The 17,938-nt window shown below is 48.2% G+C and overlaps 2 protein-coding genes across 10 annotated transcripts in view; one reads left to right on the forward strand and one right to left on the reverse strand.

The window, feature by feature from the left end:
• Nucleotides 1-12,392, reverse strand: part of EXTL2 (exostosin like glycosyltransferase 2) — a 60,789-nt gene extending 48,397 nt beyond the window's left edge. For 3 of the 7 annotated variants that reach the window (XM_045203807.2, XM_045203811.2, XM_045203810.3), the window contains exons 1-4: nt 11,441-12,392; nt 8,726-8,794; nt 7,095-7,522; nt 6,421-6,491 (exon numbers count right to left, since the gene is read on the reverse strand). In XM_045203807.2, coding sequence (XP_045059742.2) covers nt 6,421-6,491; nt 7,095-7,522; nt 8,726-8,730 — 504 coding nt within the window. In that variant the 5' untranslated portion in view covers nt 8,731-8,794; nt 11,441-12,392. Of the gene's footprint in view, nt 1-1,525; nt 2,064-2,209; nt 3,516-5,532; nt 6,492-7,094; nt 7,523-8,725; nt 8,795-11,440 lie in introns of those variants that run through there. The other 4 variants (XM_045203806.2, XM_024570686.4, XM_045203809.3 and 1 more) reach the window with 4 other exon arrangements.
• Nucleotides 12,393-12,554: 162 nt separating this feature from the next.
• The window catches only part of SLC30A7 (solute carrier family 30 member 7), a 54,176-nt gene continuing 48,792 nt past the window's right edge, over nt 12,555-17,938 (forward strand). For all 3 annotated transcript variants that reach the window (XM_024570611.3, XM_045203327.2, XM_045203328.2), the window contains exons 1-3: nt 12,555-12,794; nt 12,998-13,099; nt 16,311-16,424. In XM_024570611.3, the coding sequence (XP_024426379.1) occupies nt 12,715-12,794; nt 12,998-13,099; nt 16,311-16,424 (296 nt within the window). In that variant the 5' untranslated portion in view covers nt 12,555-12,714. The remainder of the gene's footprint in view (nt 12,795-12,997; nt 13,100-16,310; nt 16,425-17,938) is intronic.

Consider the following 17,938-nt stretch of genomic DNA (forward strand, 5'->3'; position numbering starts at 1 on the left):
CACTGATCCATTCCGGATCTTGGGGCCAAAGCCCAGGTCTTTGCAAAAGGAAGAAGTGTGAACTGAACTTTTCTTTCTTTTTTTTGTGGCTTTCGAATTTCTATTCCTGGGACCAGAAAAGGGTTGGCAATTCGTTGACTGTACTCGAGCCTGGGCAAAGTTCCTAGAAGCACTTTAAATCTTCCTGATTTCTGCCCTCCAATCTTTTATTTGACAGTTGATTGTCTTTTCAGCCTTCTTAACACATTGTCCCTAACACAGTCCGAACACGTCCACACCCTGCGTCATTCGAGCAGTTTGTTCATTGGAAAGAGAGAAAACGTTAGGCGCTGTGCAACGCAGGCAAGTCTGATGGGAATGGTGCCCTGAGATGTGGTAACAGTGTAGCTATGGCAACGCTTCTGGAGCTGTGTGGCAACAGGTATCAGAAACTCGAAAAACGGTGCGACGCCAGGCAGACCCAGGCACTGAAGGTCTTGGGCTGGACTTTAAAGAAATCCCTGTAGACAGGCTCCCGGGCAAGGACACCCACCCAAATGCTTCACTAGTATGAAACTATCAGACAAAATGGTAAGATGATTGATTGCATAGATGATGGATTACGTAGACGGCGGCTCATCTGGCCAATGAAACACCAAACCAACCATGCTCTTAAAATATATGCCTGGCAACGTCCAGAGGAAGAGACACAAAGATGTTTAGCCATTGTTAGTGTGGCTTTGGGCTTTAATTTCTTCTTTACGCTGTTCTGATTGTGCCGAAATTGCTAGAATATGTATGTTGTCACGCTTTAATAAGAAAAGGGGCTCTTCTAATAAAGAAAATGAAGCAGAAATTTTAACAGTTCTCTGCCCACTGTTATGTGGAAGCAATTTCCTGACTATGTCACCTGGTGGGTCCAGGGGCCTTTCTGATACCCAGGTGCCAAGTTGTACAATTAGCTGTACCTATCATCAACGCCACATCGCAGCAGATTCATTTACTGACCACTTTAAAAGGGCACTACAAGCGAGGCTGCCGTCACACACAGTATCTCCTTAGCTCCTTAGACTGCCCATGGGCAGACATGGTTTTCACGTTGGCGGATGAGGAAGCTGAGGCTCTAGGAAGTTAACACGACGTCTAGGAAGCATGAGGGACCCCGGTGCTCAGCTGGAACACATGACCCTAAGCCGCCTTCTCTCCTAATGCAGTTTTAGGCCTGAGCTTAATAAGAGGTGTGCAGGGAAAGGAGTTTCAGTGAAATTCTGGCCACAACGCAAGGGCCTTTGTAACACAGGCTGAACTTCACTGTTTTCATATTTGCTCTAGAATGTCTGAAAAACATGATATAGTTAGCTACGTGATGCTGAAGACGAGTTCATGAGCACAGAGTGGGGAAAAAACCTGGGAGTATCTACATACTCGGGAATGTCGCTAATGCGCCTGCCTCCCCCCCAGCAATACATCAGAACACTACTTAGAAACGTGCGAAAACGCTGGCCGCAGAAACGGGGGTCGGCCTCAAAAGCACAGAACACCTGAGTGGTAGAACTCCGTTTTATTTATCTGACAATGCAATCCCAGGAGACAAAAAATCACTACCAAGCTTGAACAAAGCAGAGTACTGACATCACAGATTTTCAGTGGGTTCCGTGTCCTACTGGTTTTATCCGGCTGCATTAAGACACGCACACGTGTGCCAAGGTAAAGAAACAATATATACTGAACTAACTACACAAAGACCTCATTGTTGCAACATAAACCAGGATTAGGATAATGTTTTCACAGCTTTGCAGTTGTGGCAATATAATGACATTGCGGGAGACGGAGGTGGAGGTGGAAGAGAGGGCGGGGGCGGTTTGAAGACAGAGGCCTGCGCGCTCCTTGCTGCCAGCGGTGGGCGAGGACCAAACCAGCACTGAGGAACACAGGTCCCAGTCCACAGAACGCAGCCTGGACCACGTAACAGCTCCCTGGGGCAGGCTCCCCATCGAATTCCTCCACGACGACGCAGAGCTCGCATTCGTGCCTGTATCTGTGTAACCCAATTTCACGGTGGTGAACAGTGCCTTCGATCTTTTCTTGAAATAAAAATTAAAAAATTTCTGAATGCCAGAAATGGACTGTGTGTATATTACACACAATTCTTTAGTATCCATGAGATCACGTATGTTCCCAAAATAAAGATCTTTTGATACTAAGGGTTTTAATTTTGCCAGTTCTCATGCAACATTCTTTCAGAAGTTATTTTATACACATTTCTTAAACAATACACACGTTATGGAAAACATAAGAATTAATGTGCAATTTCAAGGTCGGATTCGGGGACAGAAATGCACCACCTGAGTCTAGTTGAGCAGTGAGCTGCATGTTACAATAGTTGCATAAAATCATCGGCTGCCCTTCCCTGTGACCCATGCTGTCCACGCCCACAAAAATCAAGCGCAACACTGGACATTCTTCGGCTGTTAAATGGACCCTTACAGTCACAACAGACTGAGGAACAGAGAGAAGAGCACGGAGCCACACCGAAACTGGGCAGAGCTGGTCGGGAGGGCCGTGGGGAAGCACCGAGTCACCCGTGTCCCGTGGCTTCGATATGGGAGCGAGACCAGTCTCTCCTCACATGGCTTTTACTAAGAGGCACGTGTCAGGCTTCCAGCGAGAGCGAGCATCCCTCAGTGAAGAAGCGGAGAGGCGCTTCCCTGCAGTTTATGGTCCTGCAAACAGCTTGCTCTGGGTCCTCAAGGCAAATGCCGGGAGTCCAAGAAATCGAAGGACCGTCTCCGCATGCAAACGATCAAGCTGCCCACCCAGGAGTTATATCCCTGGATGAAGACCCCTTGCAAGGAGACCCCTCAGCTTCTTGGCTTTTGAAGTTCATGTAACTTTTCTATCCTAGAAGCACTGTACGTTTTCTCCTTTGTTGAACTTCTGGAGTGGACAAGAGTTCATCACGTTGCTGAAAAATACAAAACAGTCGACCACAGCGTGGAGAAGCTGCTCAGATGCTGAGCAGTTCCGAGGGTTGCTTCTGCTGGCTTTCACACTTTACTTTTGTGGTTGGCGTACGGGAAGCCAAACTGAGAGATCATGATGTTGGAGTAGGTCAGGGGCATGCCGCCGTAGATGGCCGCGAGCTTGTTGAGGCAGTAAGACCTCTGCAGAAAGTGCTCGGCTCGGTGCCACATCCCCGAGTGGCCCCCGGTGGTCTCTTTCTCCAAACTGCCCATGTTCACAGGTTTCACAAATACCCCCGAAGCCTTGCCAGTGTGCTTGGCAACGAGGAAGTTCACGGCAATGTCGTCGCAGTTCTGCGTCTCGTCGATCAGGGCGCGGACGGCCGCGGGCTGCCTCTGGAAGAGGTCCAGGTACTTGCTGCTGAAGAAGGAGGCTCCGATCAGCACCATGGAGTACTGGTCACCGTCCCCAAGGCCTGGGGTCTGCAGTTCAAAGCCTCCATAACTGTAGATGCCTGACGAAGTGGAAACGTGCTTTCTAGGGACAAATCCTACAATTTGATCAGGAAATTGCTGAACAGATGGAAAAAGAACAATTAAGTGGGCTATTTCTTGGAGCAGACATGGTGAAAAAGGAAACGAGTTAGTACAGGGAGAATTCGACAATTTGTCAACTTTATTTTATTCCTCATTTCATGTAACTCCGGGCAACTTCACACATCCACATCCTGGTAAGTTTGCAGGTCACGTTCCCTCACAACCCAAATCTCTACCCTCACCCACATTCTCCGAATCCGCACACCATCTGATGTCAATACATTCTCGTCACCAGAGTCTGGTTCTTCAAAGCTTGCCCTGAGGGTGTCGGCTGCGTGGATGCTATTCATCCCAGGAGGTAAGAAGCCCCGATGTGATTATTTTGAAAAGCTTTTCATCTCTAAGGGCTGTATGAAATTACAGGTCTACAGGTACGATTTTAGTGGGTTTCCACGTTGATGCCGGTGTTCCTGAAAGTCACTGCTGATTTTAGACAGTATTCGATTTTTACCCCTTGTCAGCCTGGGTGTTTCCTTCTTCAAAACATGTATGTGCACGTGTGTGTGTGTGTGTGTGTGTGGAGATGTGTCAGGACTGAAGGAAGGAGAGCAGTAAAACAAGAGTACTGGACGTTAAGGGGAGAATGACTAAAAAAAATCAGCAAACAAAAGAAAACCATATGAGAGAAGTATGTGAGAGAGGTAGGAACGTACAGGGTTAAAAGGCTTAGTTTAATCTCATAAATAATTTGAGTTTCACCCACTGAACAGACACTAAACTAGGAACACACACAAACACACACCCCCCACACACACTCAGGATGGGCTGAGTCCCATATCAGGGTGTGCACCAGAAGGGCTTCCACAGAAAGTAACCTCAGCCGATCCCACCCTGCATCCCTAACTGGGCAGGTCAGGGTGCACAGTCAGGCCCCAGGCCTGTGACTGCTTTGGTGTACGGCTGACCTTTGCCTGAGGCCAGCCCCGTCCATTGCTTCTGCGCCTGCAGGGGGACCCACCTTTGAAATAAACAAAGCCACCTGTAAGAGAGCACGTCTTCTTAAGTACCCTGTGATCCAGTGATTTTTCAACTGGCGTGCGGAAAGGATCTTTAAAACAGGCAATATCTGACTCTTCTTCCCCTCAGGTTGTCAAATTAAAAAACGGCAACAGCCAACCCAATAATTGCCATGGATGAATCAAAATTATACCTATTCTTTCCGTCAGATTGGCAAAAACTATTTTTTTGGTGTGCCGCAGAATTTAGTAATTGGTCTGTGTGTGCCGGAGTGAAGAAGGTTGAAGATCGCTGCTGCAGTCCCATCCCCGCCTGGCTCTGCCCCACCTTCTGTAACTCAAAGTGCACGAAAGCTGCACACTGCCGTTCTAGGAGCGCTTTCCTCAGTCTGTTGAGACCTTGCTTCCCAGACTACCCTCTGCTTGGCTCCCACAAATTGCCATGAAAATCCTCTACAGTCTGGATGCTCTCACATCGACAACAGAATTCACAGCCCAGACAGGGAATGATGGGACTTGTGAACCAGGCACCGCGGGACGTGGGGAAGGCTGGGGTGTGCCTGGGGTGTCATGGGGTTGCTGAGGACAGAAGGACAGCTGTGTTGCTGGAGGCAAAGGGGGGGTCAGGGACGGGGAACAAAGGCTGAGGGCTCCGGAGAAGGCATGCATTTGCACATGGTAGGGGATGGCAGAAGCGTGAGAGGCAATTGGAGGGGAGTGGGGGTACAGCGGGAAGGCACAGACGGATGTCTGCTCTTGCTCGTCACTGTGTCCACGTGGTCACACCGTGCAGGGCACAGGTGGCAATGTGCTGTAGGAGTCAGATCGTCCGGGGCAGTGACTGCAATTGTTCTCGACATTTTTACAATTAAAACCTGAAATTGTATTCATCTGACTTTAATTACGGCTTACTTGTATTGTTCTAATAAACCAGAGTCCTCATATTTCTCCCCCCACCATGCCCCCAAGCCCCTGACGTTTTAGGGAAGTTCATTTTTTTTTACCTGAAATAAAAATCTCACAGCTGGAGAATTACGTGAGAACTTTTTGCACAAGCAGCTTTTACTCACAGGGCTGGAGGAAACCACTGACAGGGAAACCGTTGCTGATCAGTACACAGGCGTGAAGAAGTTGAAGACCGAAGTTTGAGAATGCTGGTGTCTTGTGACCATTTACCGTTCACATCTAATGTTGCTTGACCCCAAGTAGCGAACTAGGGTGGGTCACGATAGTGCGAATGAGACCCTTCGCTGGGGAGCACAGTGTCTACGTGAGGGACAGGGTGTGAGCATCTGCATGCAGTCTGGTTCCAGGAAACGGGCGTGCAACCTCTGATGGCCAGCGACTACCCGCACATACTCAGTAGGAAAGGGCCGCTCCTACAGAACAGTGCAGTGGTGACAGGCCTGTGCCCGCCTATCCCAGCCGGGGTTTGGGGAAAAACCAAAAAACAACCGCACTTCCGTGGCGCCGACAGAATTACTATTACTCATTTCTAAACAATGGCCTCAGAATCAGGATTAAATTTTGTGGCTTCCTTCTAAGGAAGGCTGTATACCATATTAATACAAAAGTACACTTCTCGTTTGGGACACACAGATGGCCTTGCGGGAAACAGCTCTGGATCCCAGCCTCTGCTGACCACACAACCGGTCACGTCCACACTGTCCTCGGGAAGGCAGCTCTGGCTGCTCCGCCCAGAATCCCAAGTATAAATCAAACACGGGTAAAAGACAGTGCGTCCCGCCGGCTGGCTTAACTGAGCACAGGAAATCAAGATGACTGCATCACAAACGTATCTGTCTTTCAGATAAACACTGCCTCCACTGTGCGGGGCAACTCCCGAGTTAAACCGCGCCGCTCCGGTTAAGCTACAGACGGGACTTCATACGCAGACGACTTCACCAAGCATCCAGCAGCCTTACCTGCCAAACGGAGAAAGCAAAAGCGAGGTCTTGGGCACTAATCAGCATGTCATCATCTACCATTAACACCGCTGAAAGGAAAGGAAGAACAATTAAAACCAGACAGTTTGGAAGTGAAAACACAATAAGTAAGATACACTGGTCCTTCAGAGGAGGTATTACAGATCCTTTAAAGGAGGTATTATCTAATAAATGAGTAAATAAAAACCACATATTCTTGGAGAGATCTGTGTAGCAGGAAGTTTTTATCTGAATTGTAATTGATTTTATAACTGCCTGCGGGGGAAATTATCATGTAGTTGTCACCCATTATCATAGGAACTAACGAACCTATAAATAACCCCGACGTTCTTTAAAGCAAATTGGAACCTCCTGAAACTGCTGCGAGAGGGAGGAAGATGAGGGTGGCACAGTCCGCTCAGCGTGAGCTGAACGGCATTTCACGGGGTCCTGTGAAGCAATGATGTGTGACTACAGGCCAGCTTCCTCCACGACATCAACGCTCCTCGCTGTGCAACGGGCACCTGCTTTCCTCCCCAGGAGACTGCTTCCTGAAGTGTGGGAGACTGTCCCTTCAGCTTTTCCACGTGCTTTCTTATGACTACCCTTCCCTGCTCTCGTCTGGACAATGAAGACAAGCAGGAGGCCAGGCCGGGCACCCAGCGGCAACTCACCCTCGGTCTCCAGCTCAGGGAAGGCCTGGAGCCGATTTCTCATCCTGTTTGTTGTCTGCGGTTTGAAGACCACGGGGACGGGGTGCGGCCCCAGAGAATCCCACACGTCCTCTGGCGCCTTCTCCCCCACGTTGTTCCACACCACGATCGCTCTGTGCAGCCGAGGCAGCGCCTGGTAATGGTTCAGCAGCCGCAGCAGCAGGTCCGTCCTGTTGTGCGTCTGCATGATGAGAGTGAAGGCCTCCCGCACGGGCCTGCCCTGGGCTCTCACTTCCCTCCGCAGCTCGAGCACCTTGTCATCTTTGTTGTTGGGGAGGAAGGTGGTCAGAGTCCCAGCCACCAGCAGCAAGGTGAGGATGACCCCCAGAGAGAGGCGCGCTGCTCGGGCGCCCAGCACTCGGCCAGGGAGTTTGCAGAGGTGGCAACACCTGGAGGAGGAACGGAGATGCAGTGTTAGCCTTCCCACTAGTTTCCATGTTTGGTTTCTGCTTTTTCAACGAGGAGAGCGGTGTGTCTCGTTTCCACTGGTTCCTTTTCAGGTCTCCCGCCTCGGCCGGAGACAGCGAGGCCCGTGGAGCCACCTTCCCTGCTGGCCTGCAGGCTTGGCCGCTGCAGACAGAGGATCTTCTACACCAACCAGAAAGACTTAAGCCATGCATTTAAAAATTTACCCTCATTTTACTACAAAACGTTTAAAACTGAGATCGTTTTCGAATGGCATGCTTCCCTTGGCAGCACACTCACTGATCAAACAGCTTTACTGAGATATCACTGACATATGAATGGTCCGTGTGTGAGGTGTACAAGCTGACGTTCTGACATACGCGTGCGGCACTGCAGTGTACTGACTTTAAACTGACTCTTCGATAGCAACCCGTTTTCCGCGTGAAATCGCATGCAGAACCCTAATGTGGGGAGCGGAGAGTAACGGCGGCAGCAAACCATCACAGGGGAGTCATCACTTATCAGACCCGGTACTATGTGCTTTGCCTGTCACAGTGGGTGCTCATTCATTCCACGCATCGCCCAAATCAAAGATCCCCCAAATGATACTTTTCACACACGTGTTAACTTACTAGTTCTTCACCGGTAGGGAGCACACCCTTTCAGTTATTTTTGACATTGTTATTCTAGCACCTTCCACACCAGAGATTTCAACTGGGAATAACATGGCTCTCCGGGGGACATTTGGTAAGTCTGGAGGAATTCCTTTTTTAAGATTTCATTTTTATTTATTTTTAGAGGGGGGGAGGGAGGGAGGGAGAGAGGGCATTCCGGTACATGCTATGGTATGGATGAACCTCAAGGACATTACGCAGGATGGAATGAGCCAGACACAAGAAAGACGAACACTCTATGATTCCACTCAGACGAGGAAGCTAGAGTAGTCAACATCACTGTGACAGAAAGTAGAATGGGGGTTGTGAGGGACTCGGGGAATGGCGAATGGGGGGCTGGTTACCCAATGGGTACAGAATTTCTGTTTTGCAAGGTGAAAAGTTTTAGAGCTGGGTCATTCAATAATGTAAAGATACTAACGACTAGTGAACTGTTCACTTAAAAACAGTCAAGATGGCAAGTATGTGTACTTCATCACAAGTCAAACAGAGCAAAAATACACTGGCACTTACCTCATCACGACAGTTTCAATCCTTTTTCCTTACCGCTTCAGTAATTGATAGGAACAGACGCTCTTGACGCTATTAAGAGAAATCAAAGAATTTCTGTGATGTTTTTGTCAATGAGCAAGACTTTTTAAAAAATGCTTTCAATGCCATTGTCCATAGGCTTTGAATTATTTCTAGAAATTAAAATTTGCTATCTTGTGCTCTAAAAATTACATTTTGGCAATGAGGTAGACAATGTCTTCCTATAGGTTGCTGCTAATGCTGCTACATTTTTGTTCTCATGTTTCTCTTAAGTATCCAGAAGCAGCATAAGCTCAGAGCATCCCCCTATCCTCACGTGTTTACACGTCTGAAACCAGAACGTATGAACGTAGTAGTCATTATAGTTCATACTCAGTCCCTAGATTCTTCAGTGTCTGTAGAGTTGTCCTTCACCACAACTCCTCTCTCACTCAACATTCACCGGGCGTTCGATGTGAAGCATCTAAAAAACCACGGGACCTAAAGTAGGTTGCAGGTAAACGCCAGGGTTGAGCCCTGGCTGGTGCGGCTCGGTGGATTGAGTGCTGGCCTGTGAACCAGGGGGTCGCTGGCTAGATTTCTGGTCGGGGCACATGCCTGGGTTGGGGGCTGGGGTCCCCTGTGGGGGGCACGTGGGAGGCAACCACACATTGATGTTTCTCTCCCTCTCTTTCTCCCTCCCTTCCTGTCTCTCTAAAAATAAATAAACAAAATTAAAAGATAAATAATTGCCAAGGTTGAGGACTGAGGAATGACAGATGGCTTCCCTTCCTGTTCCTGACTGCCTGTGGCCTGCAGGGAGCTGGACTCTGGCTGCAGACAAGCTTCAGCCCCTTAATTCTTTCTGCTCTCACTTCGCGCAGCCTCCATCACATGTCTGAAAAGCTGGTCCCCGCCCCCACGCCCCCCACCATGTAGTCTGCATAGTTAACCTAATGCAACTAATTGGGAGATGATATAAACAGATACTAAACATATTCAGAGTAGAAATCCACTTACTAGTTTAAAAATGTTCATCACTATGGCACGTATTTTGTAATCTTATGCACCCATTTAATCTTGTAGCATATGAAGGAGTTAAGAATCTGATTGGAGACTTTAAAAATACTGCATCTGTAATGGCTGTCTTAAAAGAGCCGATGAATCATTTTTGATTTTCCAGAATCATGTTCTTTCATGATACAAGTTATCAAGAGAGCAGAAGGACAGCTTAGCATGCATCACAGGCTCACTGAGCACTAGAGGTCCCTCCTCCCCGTACCCAGGGCAGCCCTATGTGCGCACGCATCACGGCTCTAAAATTCGCAGCTGATTTGCCTGTCACTAACCCTGACCCTCACATCAGCTCCTTCCTCCATGCAGTTCCCCTGGGGAAGGAACTTGGACTTCTCTGGCTTTATAACCCACTAACTTCCCTCCACCCCGTGCCCAGCAGAGAGTCTGCCGTACAATGGACACTCATAAATGACTGCTGAATGAGTGAAAAAACCTAACTTCCGCTTTGTCAACACATAATGGTTAACATACATGGATAAATATTATTTCAAGATGACAAAAGAAGTGAGACACAAACATTTTCCATTCATAGAACTTTTCCTGATTTAAATAGTGTTCAGTTTATATTCCCACTGAAATGCCTTTCGTGTTGAAGGTGGTAATTATGCCATCCAAGACTGAAAGCTCTGAGTGGCATTGCCCCTTTGGAAAGGAGCAGGCCCTCCCAGTCAGAGGAAAACCTATCTTACATTTCTGAGGTGGGGGGAGGGGAATTTGGGAGTCCCAGGAAGCCAATATACATGAAATTAAACTTTCATTTCTCCAACTCACTTTAAAACTATTTGAAAAGGGGTACTGCAGATTGCTCCATAAGCCAGTGGAGCAATTTCTCATTTATAGCAACAGAGGATAAAATGCACAATTTATTTAATTGTAAATTGCCTTTATCGGGGTGACATTGGTTAATACAATTATATAGGTTTCAGGTGTACACATCTATAATACATCGTCTGTATATTGTATTGTGTGTTCACCACCCCAAGACAAGTCTCCTTCCATCACCCTTTATCCCCACTTTATCCTCTCCTACCTCCCTATGCCCCATTCCCTCAGGTAATCACCATACTGTACAATTTATTTTCAAAAGCAGAATACGAAAATACAGGCTTAAGTTCCAGCTGACCTTGAGTTATGGAAATCAGTTGCTGAAATTTGGTTATTTCTATAGACCTTCTGTCTCCCCACTAAGTTACATCATATTGAAATAGAGCCGTTTTGCAGAAAAACCCAATTGCCATGTAAGTATTTACTTATCCTTAACCTGGTTTGCACCCACTTAATGTTAGAGTAAAATTCAAACTCTATGGCTAATATAAAAGCTTCCTAAGAAATACAAGTAAATGCCACTAATTGAAAATATTCTTATATTTAAGTTAAAATACTAATGAAATAAAGGCCAACAAAGGCAAAGTCAAAATACTCGTTCCAGAATTTAATTTCTGGAATCTAGCTGTTTCTGCACAGCAGTTTTAATGAACATAAACATTTTTTAAAATCGGAGAATACATACATTATATTTTCAAAAATAAAACCACCCACTCACTACCCTCCCCACCAACAAAGTTCCAAGAACCGAAGCAAAACACGCATCACCCTCATTGCAAACATTTTTAACACGAGAGCCTTGTGCGATTTCCTTACCTCCAGAGCAGAGATTGCTGCGGAGCCGCCGAGGTATTTGCTCGCAGCTTGGCTGTCACGAAACGGAAGGGGCGGTTCGCCCGCTCGCGAATGCACGCGCGTGAGTCGTTCTAAACTCAGCAGCGCGCATCCCGCTCGCTTTGCGGCGCCAGCCGGTCTCTGGGACGACTCAGCACCCGCAGCTTGAGCGCCCGGAGCCAGGACCGTCCCCGGGCCGCTCGCCCGCCCTCGCCGAGGCTCCACTTCCTGTTGCAGCGCAAGCCCTTCCCAGGAAGCTTGGTTTTCCTGTTCCCAACCCACCTCCGAACCAGTCCCGCTCTGCCCCGTGTCTTCCCCAAGGTAAAGCCGTCATTCACGTGATGTACCGGACCGTCCCCAAACCGAGGCCCGGAAAGGCACCCGAAGGCGTGTCCCAACGACTCCGGGCGCTCCGTGGGTGCTGGGACAGGTCGGCTTTTCCCGCACTCGTAACGGGCAGGGAGGGTCAGCCCGCCGCGGCCCGGAGCGCACTTGGGAATACCGGCGGGCTGAGATTGGGGGAGCAATGCACCAACTAAGCACCCATTGAGCGCGGGCTCGCAGCAGCTCCCCGTAAACGCTTCCACATTCTTTTGCACATCTCCCATTTCCGTCGCGTGGCCCTACGGAGGGGCCCGACTCTGTTTCCGAGGCCGCTGGGGGTCCCGCAGAACGCACCCCGCAGAACCATCACTTGCGCTACCTGCGGAACAGCGGCGAGGGGACTAACCGCGCCCGCTTTCTCGGGCTTTGCTGCGGCACGCGCCGGGACTTAACTCTAACCCGAGGCATGGCGAAAGGGCAGGTCTCGGGCGCGGCACATCCGGGGACACAGGGCGAGGCGGTCGGGGTGGGGGCCGCGAGCGCCTTTCCGTCCAGTCTCACCCCAGGAGTTTCTTCCCAAACGCAGGTGGCGGGGTCCCACTCCAGGCCTGAGACAGTCTAGAGCTATCAGCCATCCCGCTCCGCCCCCACGGCCGGCCGTTGCGCAGCAACCACTAGGCGCCGGCCGTAAGCCCCGCCCACCGCGCAGGGCCCGCGCCTGCCCCGCCCCCTTTCCCGTCCCAGGACGCGTTGCGCGGCCCGGGCCGGAAGTCGGCGAGTTCCCGGGCGTGAGTCGGTGTCTGTCTCCCAGCGGCGCGCGGCCCGGCAGGCTCGCTGGGGATTCCCGTCCGAGGCGCCAGCACTGTCACTACTGTCACCCACGGAGCCACTTCCAGAGGGGAGTAGACCCGGCCCTTCGCCGGGCATTGAAGATGTTGCCCCTGTCCATCAAAGACGATGAATACAAACCACCTAAGTTCAATCTGTTCGGCAAGATCTCGGGCTGGTTTAGGTGCGGGGTGCCCTGTTGGCGGGGAGTGGGTGTCCGGCACAGGGAGGGGGACAAGGCCCAGATCGGAGGATGGCCCCAGGTCCAGGGAGGGAGCGTCAGGGACACCCTCACTTGTGAAGACCGGGAGGGTCTGGAAAGGGGACCCAGCGTCCGGTCCCGGCACCCCCTTGACTCTCGGGCGCTTCCCCACTTTATCGTGCCAGGTCTATCCTGTCGGACAAGACGTCTCGGAACCTGTTTTTCTTCCTGTGCCTGAACCTATCTTTCGCTTTTGTTGAACTACTCTACGGCATCTGGAGCAACTGGTAACCGAAGTGGGAAGGGCTGGGGCGGAAGCTGTGGGGTGGCGGATTCCAAGCTCTGTTTGCCTAGTGCCACGTAGCTTGTCACCGGGAGGTTCAGGTTTTGCCTTTGCCGACACCTCTCCAGCCCAGTTACTTTCTCTTACCCATACCAGCCTGGCATGGTTACATTTCTTAACATCCGGGCCCATCGCGAGCAGCAGGTCTTAAGATTTTGGTCCCCACTTCTTTTCCCCGCCCCACTCTGTCAAACAAGAATGGCAAGGCCCCTCCTCATTTGGGCAGGTGGAGAGAGTCTTTGGTCTCTAACCCTACGTCTTAGCTTTGCCCACTTTCTTGGAATTGGGAGAAACCTGTTTTTTGCCTCCGTGTGGGAGTGTCCTTGCCTGTGGGGGAGTGGCATTTGTATTTCACCCCTGAGACCCCGGAGAGGGCATATCTAAGAGGTTTTCCTTAATTTGTTATTAGGTCTTGGAATGGGGAAGAGGTTTATAAAGCAGATATCTGGAGAACTACGTGTCATTCTCTTCTCTCTTTAATTTTATGCAGAAACTGTCTCATGATTTTTCTCTGGTCTTGACTGCAGTAGGAAATTCCATATAGTTTTTATTATGTTTTATTGATGACGCTATTACAGTTGTCCCAATTTTTCCCCTTTGCCCCCCTCTGTCCAGCACCCCCACTCCCTCAGGCAATTCCCCCACCAGTGTACTCCATTTCCTATACTGTATTTTACATCCCCATGGCTATTCTGTAACTATGTATTTGTACTTTTTAATCCCCTCACCTCTTTGCCCATCCCCCCACACCCACCTCCCATCAGGCAGCCATCAAAACACTCTGTATCCATGATTCTGTCTCTGTTCTTCTTGTTTGCTTAGTTTGTCTTTTAGATTCACTTGTTGACAGGTAAAAGCTTACATCTCTTGAGTAGATGGTTTTTGGTGTTGCCTTTGTTATTTGTTTATTTAACTGCTTTGAGAAGGGGTATATCCAATTTAACTCTGGGAATGAAATGTTATTATGTAGTTATTTGCTGTTGAATAACTTAAGGTCTTATAAAATTATTCAACAACATGATCCCCACACTTCTAGATGTACTGATTTGTCTTTAAATCTCACATCCATTTGAGAATATGATGAAGCCAACACTCAACATTATATATAAAACTTCAGGATGTTCTTGGGTTCCTCGAAATAGCTCTTGGACCCTTGATTAAGAACCCATGCTGTCTACTCTTTGTTTTCTATTGAGTAAATAGACTCAGTCCCTGTCCTTTAAGGTCCATTTCACAGACGGTCGCTGTCCTTGATCTTTATTGCTATTGAAATTGAGCAGTGACATTAGATAATATCACTAGTTTTTATGACCTGTATACTTTTATATGAAAAGTGGGCTACTTTTCAATGCAAACGTGGGTTGGGTTTTGTCAACAATACTCTGGAAGTATGAAGGTTTAATGACCTGGGTGTAAAATGCATATCGAAACAATCGCATCTCAACATATGTAACAACTGTTTTTGATCCTCTGGGAATCAGATGTACGTTTATTGTGATATCATCCCCCTTCTGTGTCTGGGACCTGTTCCAAGCACTGTGCAGCTGGCCCTCGGACAACACAGGTTTGAACTGTGCAGATCCACTTACATGCAGATCTTCCTTCAATAAGTACATGCAGCACTGTAAATGTCTTTTCTCTTCCTCATGATTTTCTTGACCATATTTTCTTTTCTCCAGTTCTCCTTATTGAAAGAAAACAGTATGTAACACATCTAACATACACAGTTTGTGTTCATTGACTGTTTATGTTATGGGTACAGCTCCCAGTCAGTAGTAGGCTCTTAGTCGTTAAGTGTTGGGGTGTCAAAAGTTACACTCATTTTCGACTCCCCATAACCTCCGTATTGTTCAAGGGTCAACCGTATTGCCTTAGGTTGTATTGGAATAATCATAATTTATTATAAATATACAATATTTATGTAGTTTCCTCTTCCTAAATTGTATTTTACTGTGGCCTCCTGTTGCATAAGTGGCTATGTAAAATGTCTTGTTCAAGGGATTCGTATTTGAAGTGCGGAGGCTACCTGTTTCATGGAAAGTTCGGTGCACAGTAATTCTTTTGGTCTATGGAGATCTATTGAGGAAATTAATGAAACCATTGATTTCCAAGTCATTGTCAAAAGTCATCAGCACATAAGGAAAACATCAGTGGCATAGGCCTTGTTCTTCTGGGGCTTGGGCTTCTGAGGCTGGCTCTCTTCTCCAGACTGGGCTGTGCCGTCTCCTGGATTTGAAGTCTAGCTCCGAACCGGAGTCTGTTATGCCCAGCTCAGTTAGCTGGTGTTCACCATTACGTGCACCACCAGCTGTCCCCTAATACTAATTTTTATCGGTGGCTTGGGAGTACAGATGTGTTCCTGCTGAAGCCTGGGCAGATTGAGAAACTGCTTGGGCCTCTCATAATCTGGCTTTCTATGTCTTCTTTAGATACCTCGGTTTACAGTTCCCTTTGCTGAATGAGCAACAGTTGCTTTTTATGACTGGAGTATCTCTGTTTCTGAAGGTTCAATTAGACTTTAAGTTCCTTGAGTAAATTTCTCACTGAAACTTTGTCACTGTCATTTCTGTATTCATTTTCATCCTGTAATGATTAAGTTCCAAGATGTCATGAACATGAAATGTCAAGTTGTCTCTTCTGTTATGGAAAAAAGATGCACAAAATATTCTCACTCTTCACAATTAAAGGTTCTTAGAAACAGTTGGTCTAGTTGCAGCATTCTGGTTCTTGTTCAGAACCTTCATTTTAAAGGAATAAATTAATGATAGTTTATATTTTTGACGATGGGAATATGCCATCAGTCGAAGAATAGATAAGTTCCACATTGCATGTCCATTGCCTTTTACCTGTCCCCTGGAATGTTAGCTTAGTCAAAGTCGGGGTCTTCTGTCTTATTCATGCACCTCATTGTGTCATACACAGTATGCCTAGTACATATTTGCTCAAGGAGAGAATGACGGGATAATTAATGTATGAAATTAACCTACCTGTTCGTTTTTTCCCTCCCCACTGTTGTTCTTCTGTATCACATTTCATGTTGTTTTTTTTTTTGGAAGACTGGTTCCTGGTGAGCAAAGGCGGGACCTGAGGTTTTAGAGAAGGACGCCTCCCATTTGGGCATTTTTCTAACGTGCGCCGTGTCTGTTCTCTTCCAGCTTAGGGTTGATTTCCGACTCTTTTCACATGTTCTTCGACAGCACTGCCATTTTGGCTGGATTGGCAGCGTCTGTTATTTCGAAATGGAGAGATAATGATGCTTTCTCTTATGGGTAAGACTTTTTATAAACCTTTTTCTTGAAGTTTAAGAAATACAGAAAAATACATCTCAAGCTGAAAGAATTTTCACAAATTGAACACTCCTGTGGAAGCTGCACCCTTGACACTCCCTCGTGCCTCTTTCTGGCTCCTTCCCGCACGTAACCACATTCCTGGCCTCCTGGACTAGTGTTATGTGTTTTAGAACGCTATACACTTGTCATCTACAATTTCACCAGGGTGTTTTTTGTTTGTTTTTTTCTGTTTTTTTTAGAGATAGGGCATCTTGATTTTACCAAAAATTTTTAGGTGAGATTGTTACTAGATCAGAGACCTTCTCAGCTTCTACCCTAGTTTTCTGAAGAAGTTGAAGAGGAAGTTTTAGTCTATGCACGCTATCGTGTTTCTTTTTTTTAATATATTTATTGATTATGCTCTTACAGTTGTCCCATTCCCCCCCACTCCACTCCATTCTGCCCACCCCCCTCCCTCCCACATTCCCCCCCTATAGTTCATGTCCATAGGTCATACTTATAAGTTCTTTGGCTTCTACATTTCCTACACTATTTTTACCCTCCCCCTGTCTATTTTCCACCTATCATCTATGCTACTTATTCTCTGTACCTTCCCCCCCTCCCCCTCCGCTCTAGAGCGTGCACAGGCCCACTTACTCGTGTTTCTTCTCTGTCTTTTTAGGAGGGATAGTTTGCTGTTGATTTGTTTAACATCATTATTTCCCCATATGGCTTCAGTTTACACATTCCCTTCACCTCGGCTTTGATGTAAAATACTGCTTCTCCCACTCCTGCTGAGCTTGGCCAGTTCATCAGCTTTGTGGAGAGCGGTTTCACACTGAAGGAAGACCTGGGCTCACCTCTGAGCCTGGTGCTCCAGGAGGCCGGCTTGAATGTTTTCTTTGAGCTCCTCGGCCACTCCGCGGTGTCCCTGTGTCTCTCTGTGAGCGGCAGGAGGGCCAGCATCCTCTGCTCTCTTCCACCCGTGTGGTCTCCTCTCTGCCCCTCCTCCCAGCGCCCTCACCTTCCCCTCCTGCACTGCCTTTCTCGTTTCTCTCCTTTCTCTCCGTGCTCTGTCTCGCCCATGTCCTCACAGGCATTCTCTCCCTTCCATCTCTCTCTCCCATCTCTCCCGCTCCGTGTGCATTCTTTCGTTCTAGTTTCTTGGGCCTGTGTTCTCCCTCTTCTTCTCCCCCTCACACCTTTTCTCTTACTCTTCTCTATCCCCAGCCCCATGCACTGTCTCTCAGCTCTTTCTTATGCTCCTTCCCCCCTCCCTCAGACTCCCCACCAGTCCTTTGGCTCTGGCTTTTGCACTTGGTCCTCCCCTGGTGGCCCCCTCTCAGGGCAGTGTCTCCATTTCTCTGCTCTTGTTCCCTGTTCCTATCGTCCACCCTCCTCCCTGCACCTCTCTCAGCCCCTCCTCCCATCCAGCTTTGCTTTTGCTCTGGAGCAAGTGCTCTCTGTCCCTCGCACACACTCTTGTCTTCAGAGGCTTGAGGGCCCATGACTTT

This window comes from Desmodus rotundus, chromosome 12 (genome assembly GCF_022682495.2).
Source record: "Desmodus rotundus isolate HL8 chromosome 12, HLdesRot8A.1, whole genome shotgun sequence".
In the NCBI taxonomy this organism is placed as follows: domain Eukaryota; kingdom Metazoa; phylum Chordata; class Mammalia; order Chiroptera; family Phyllostomidae; genus Desmodus; species Desmodus rotundus.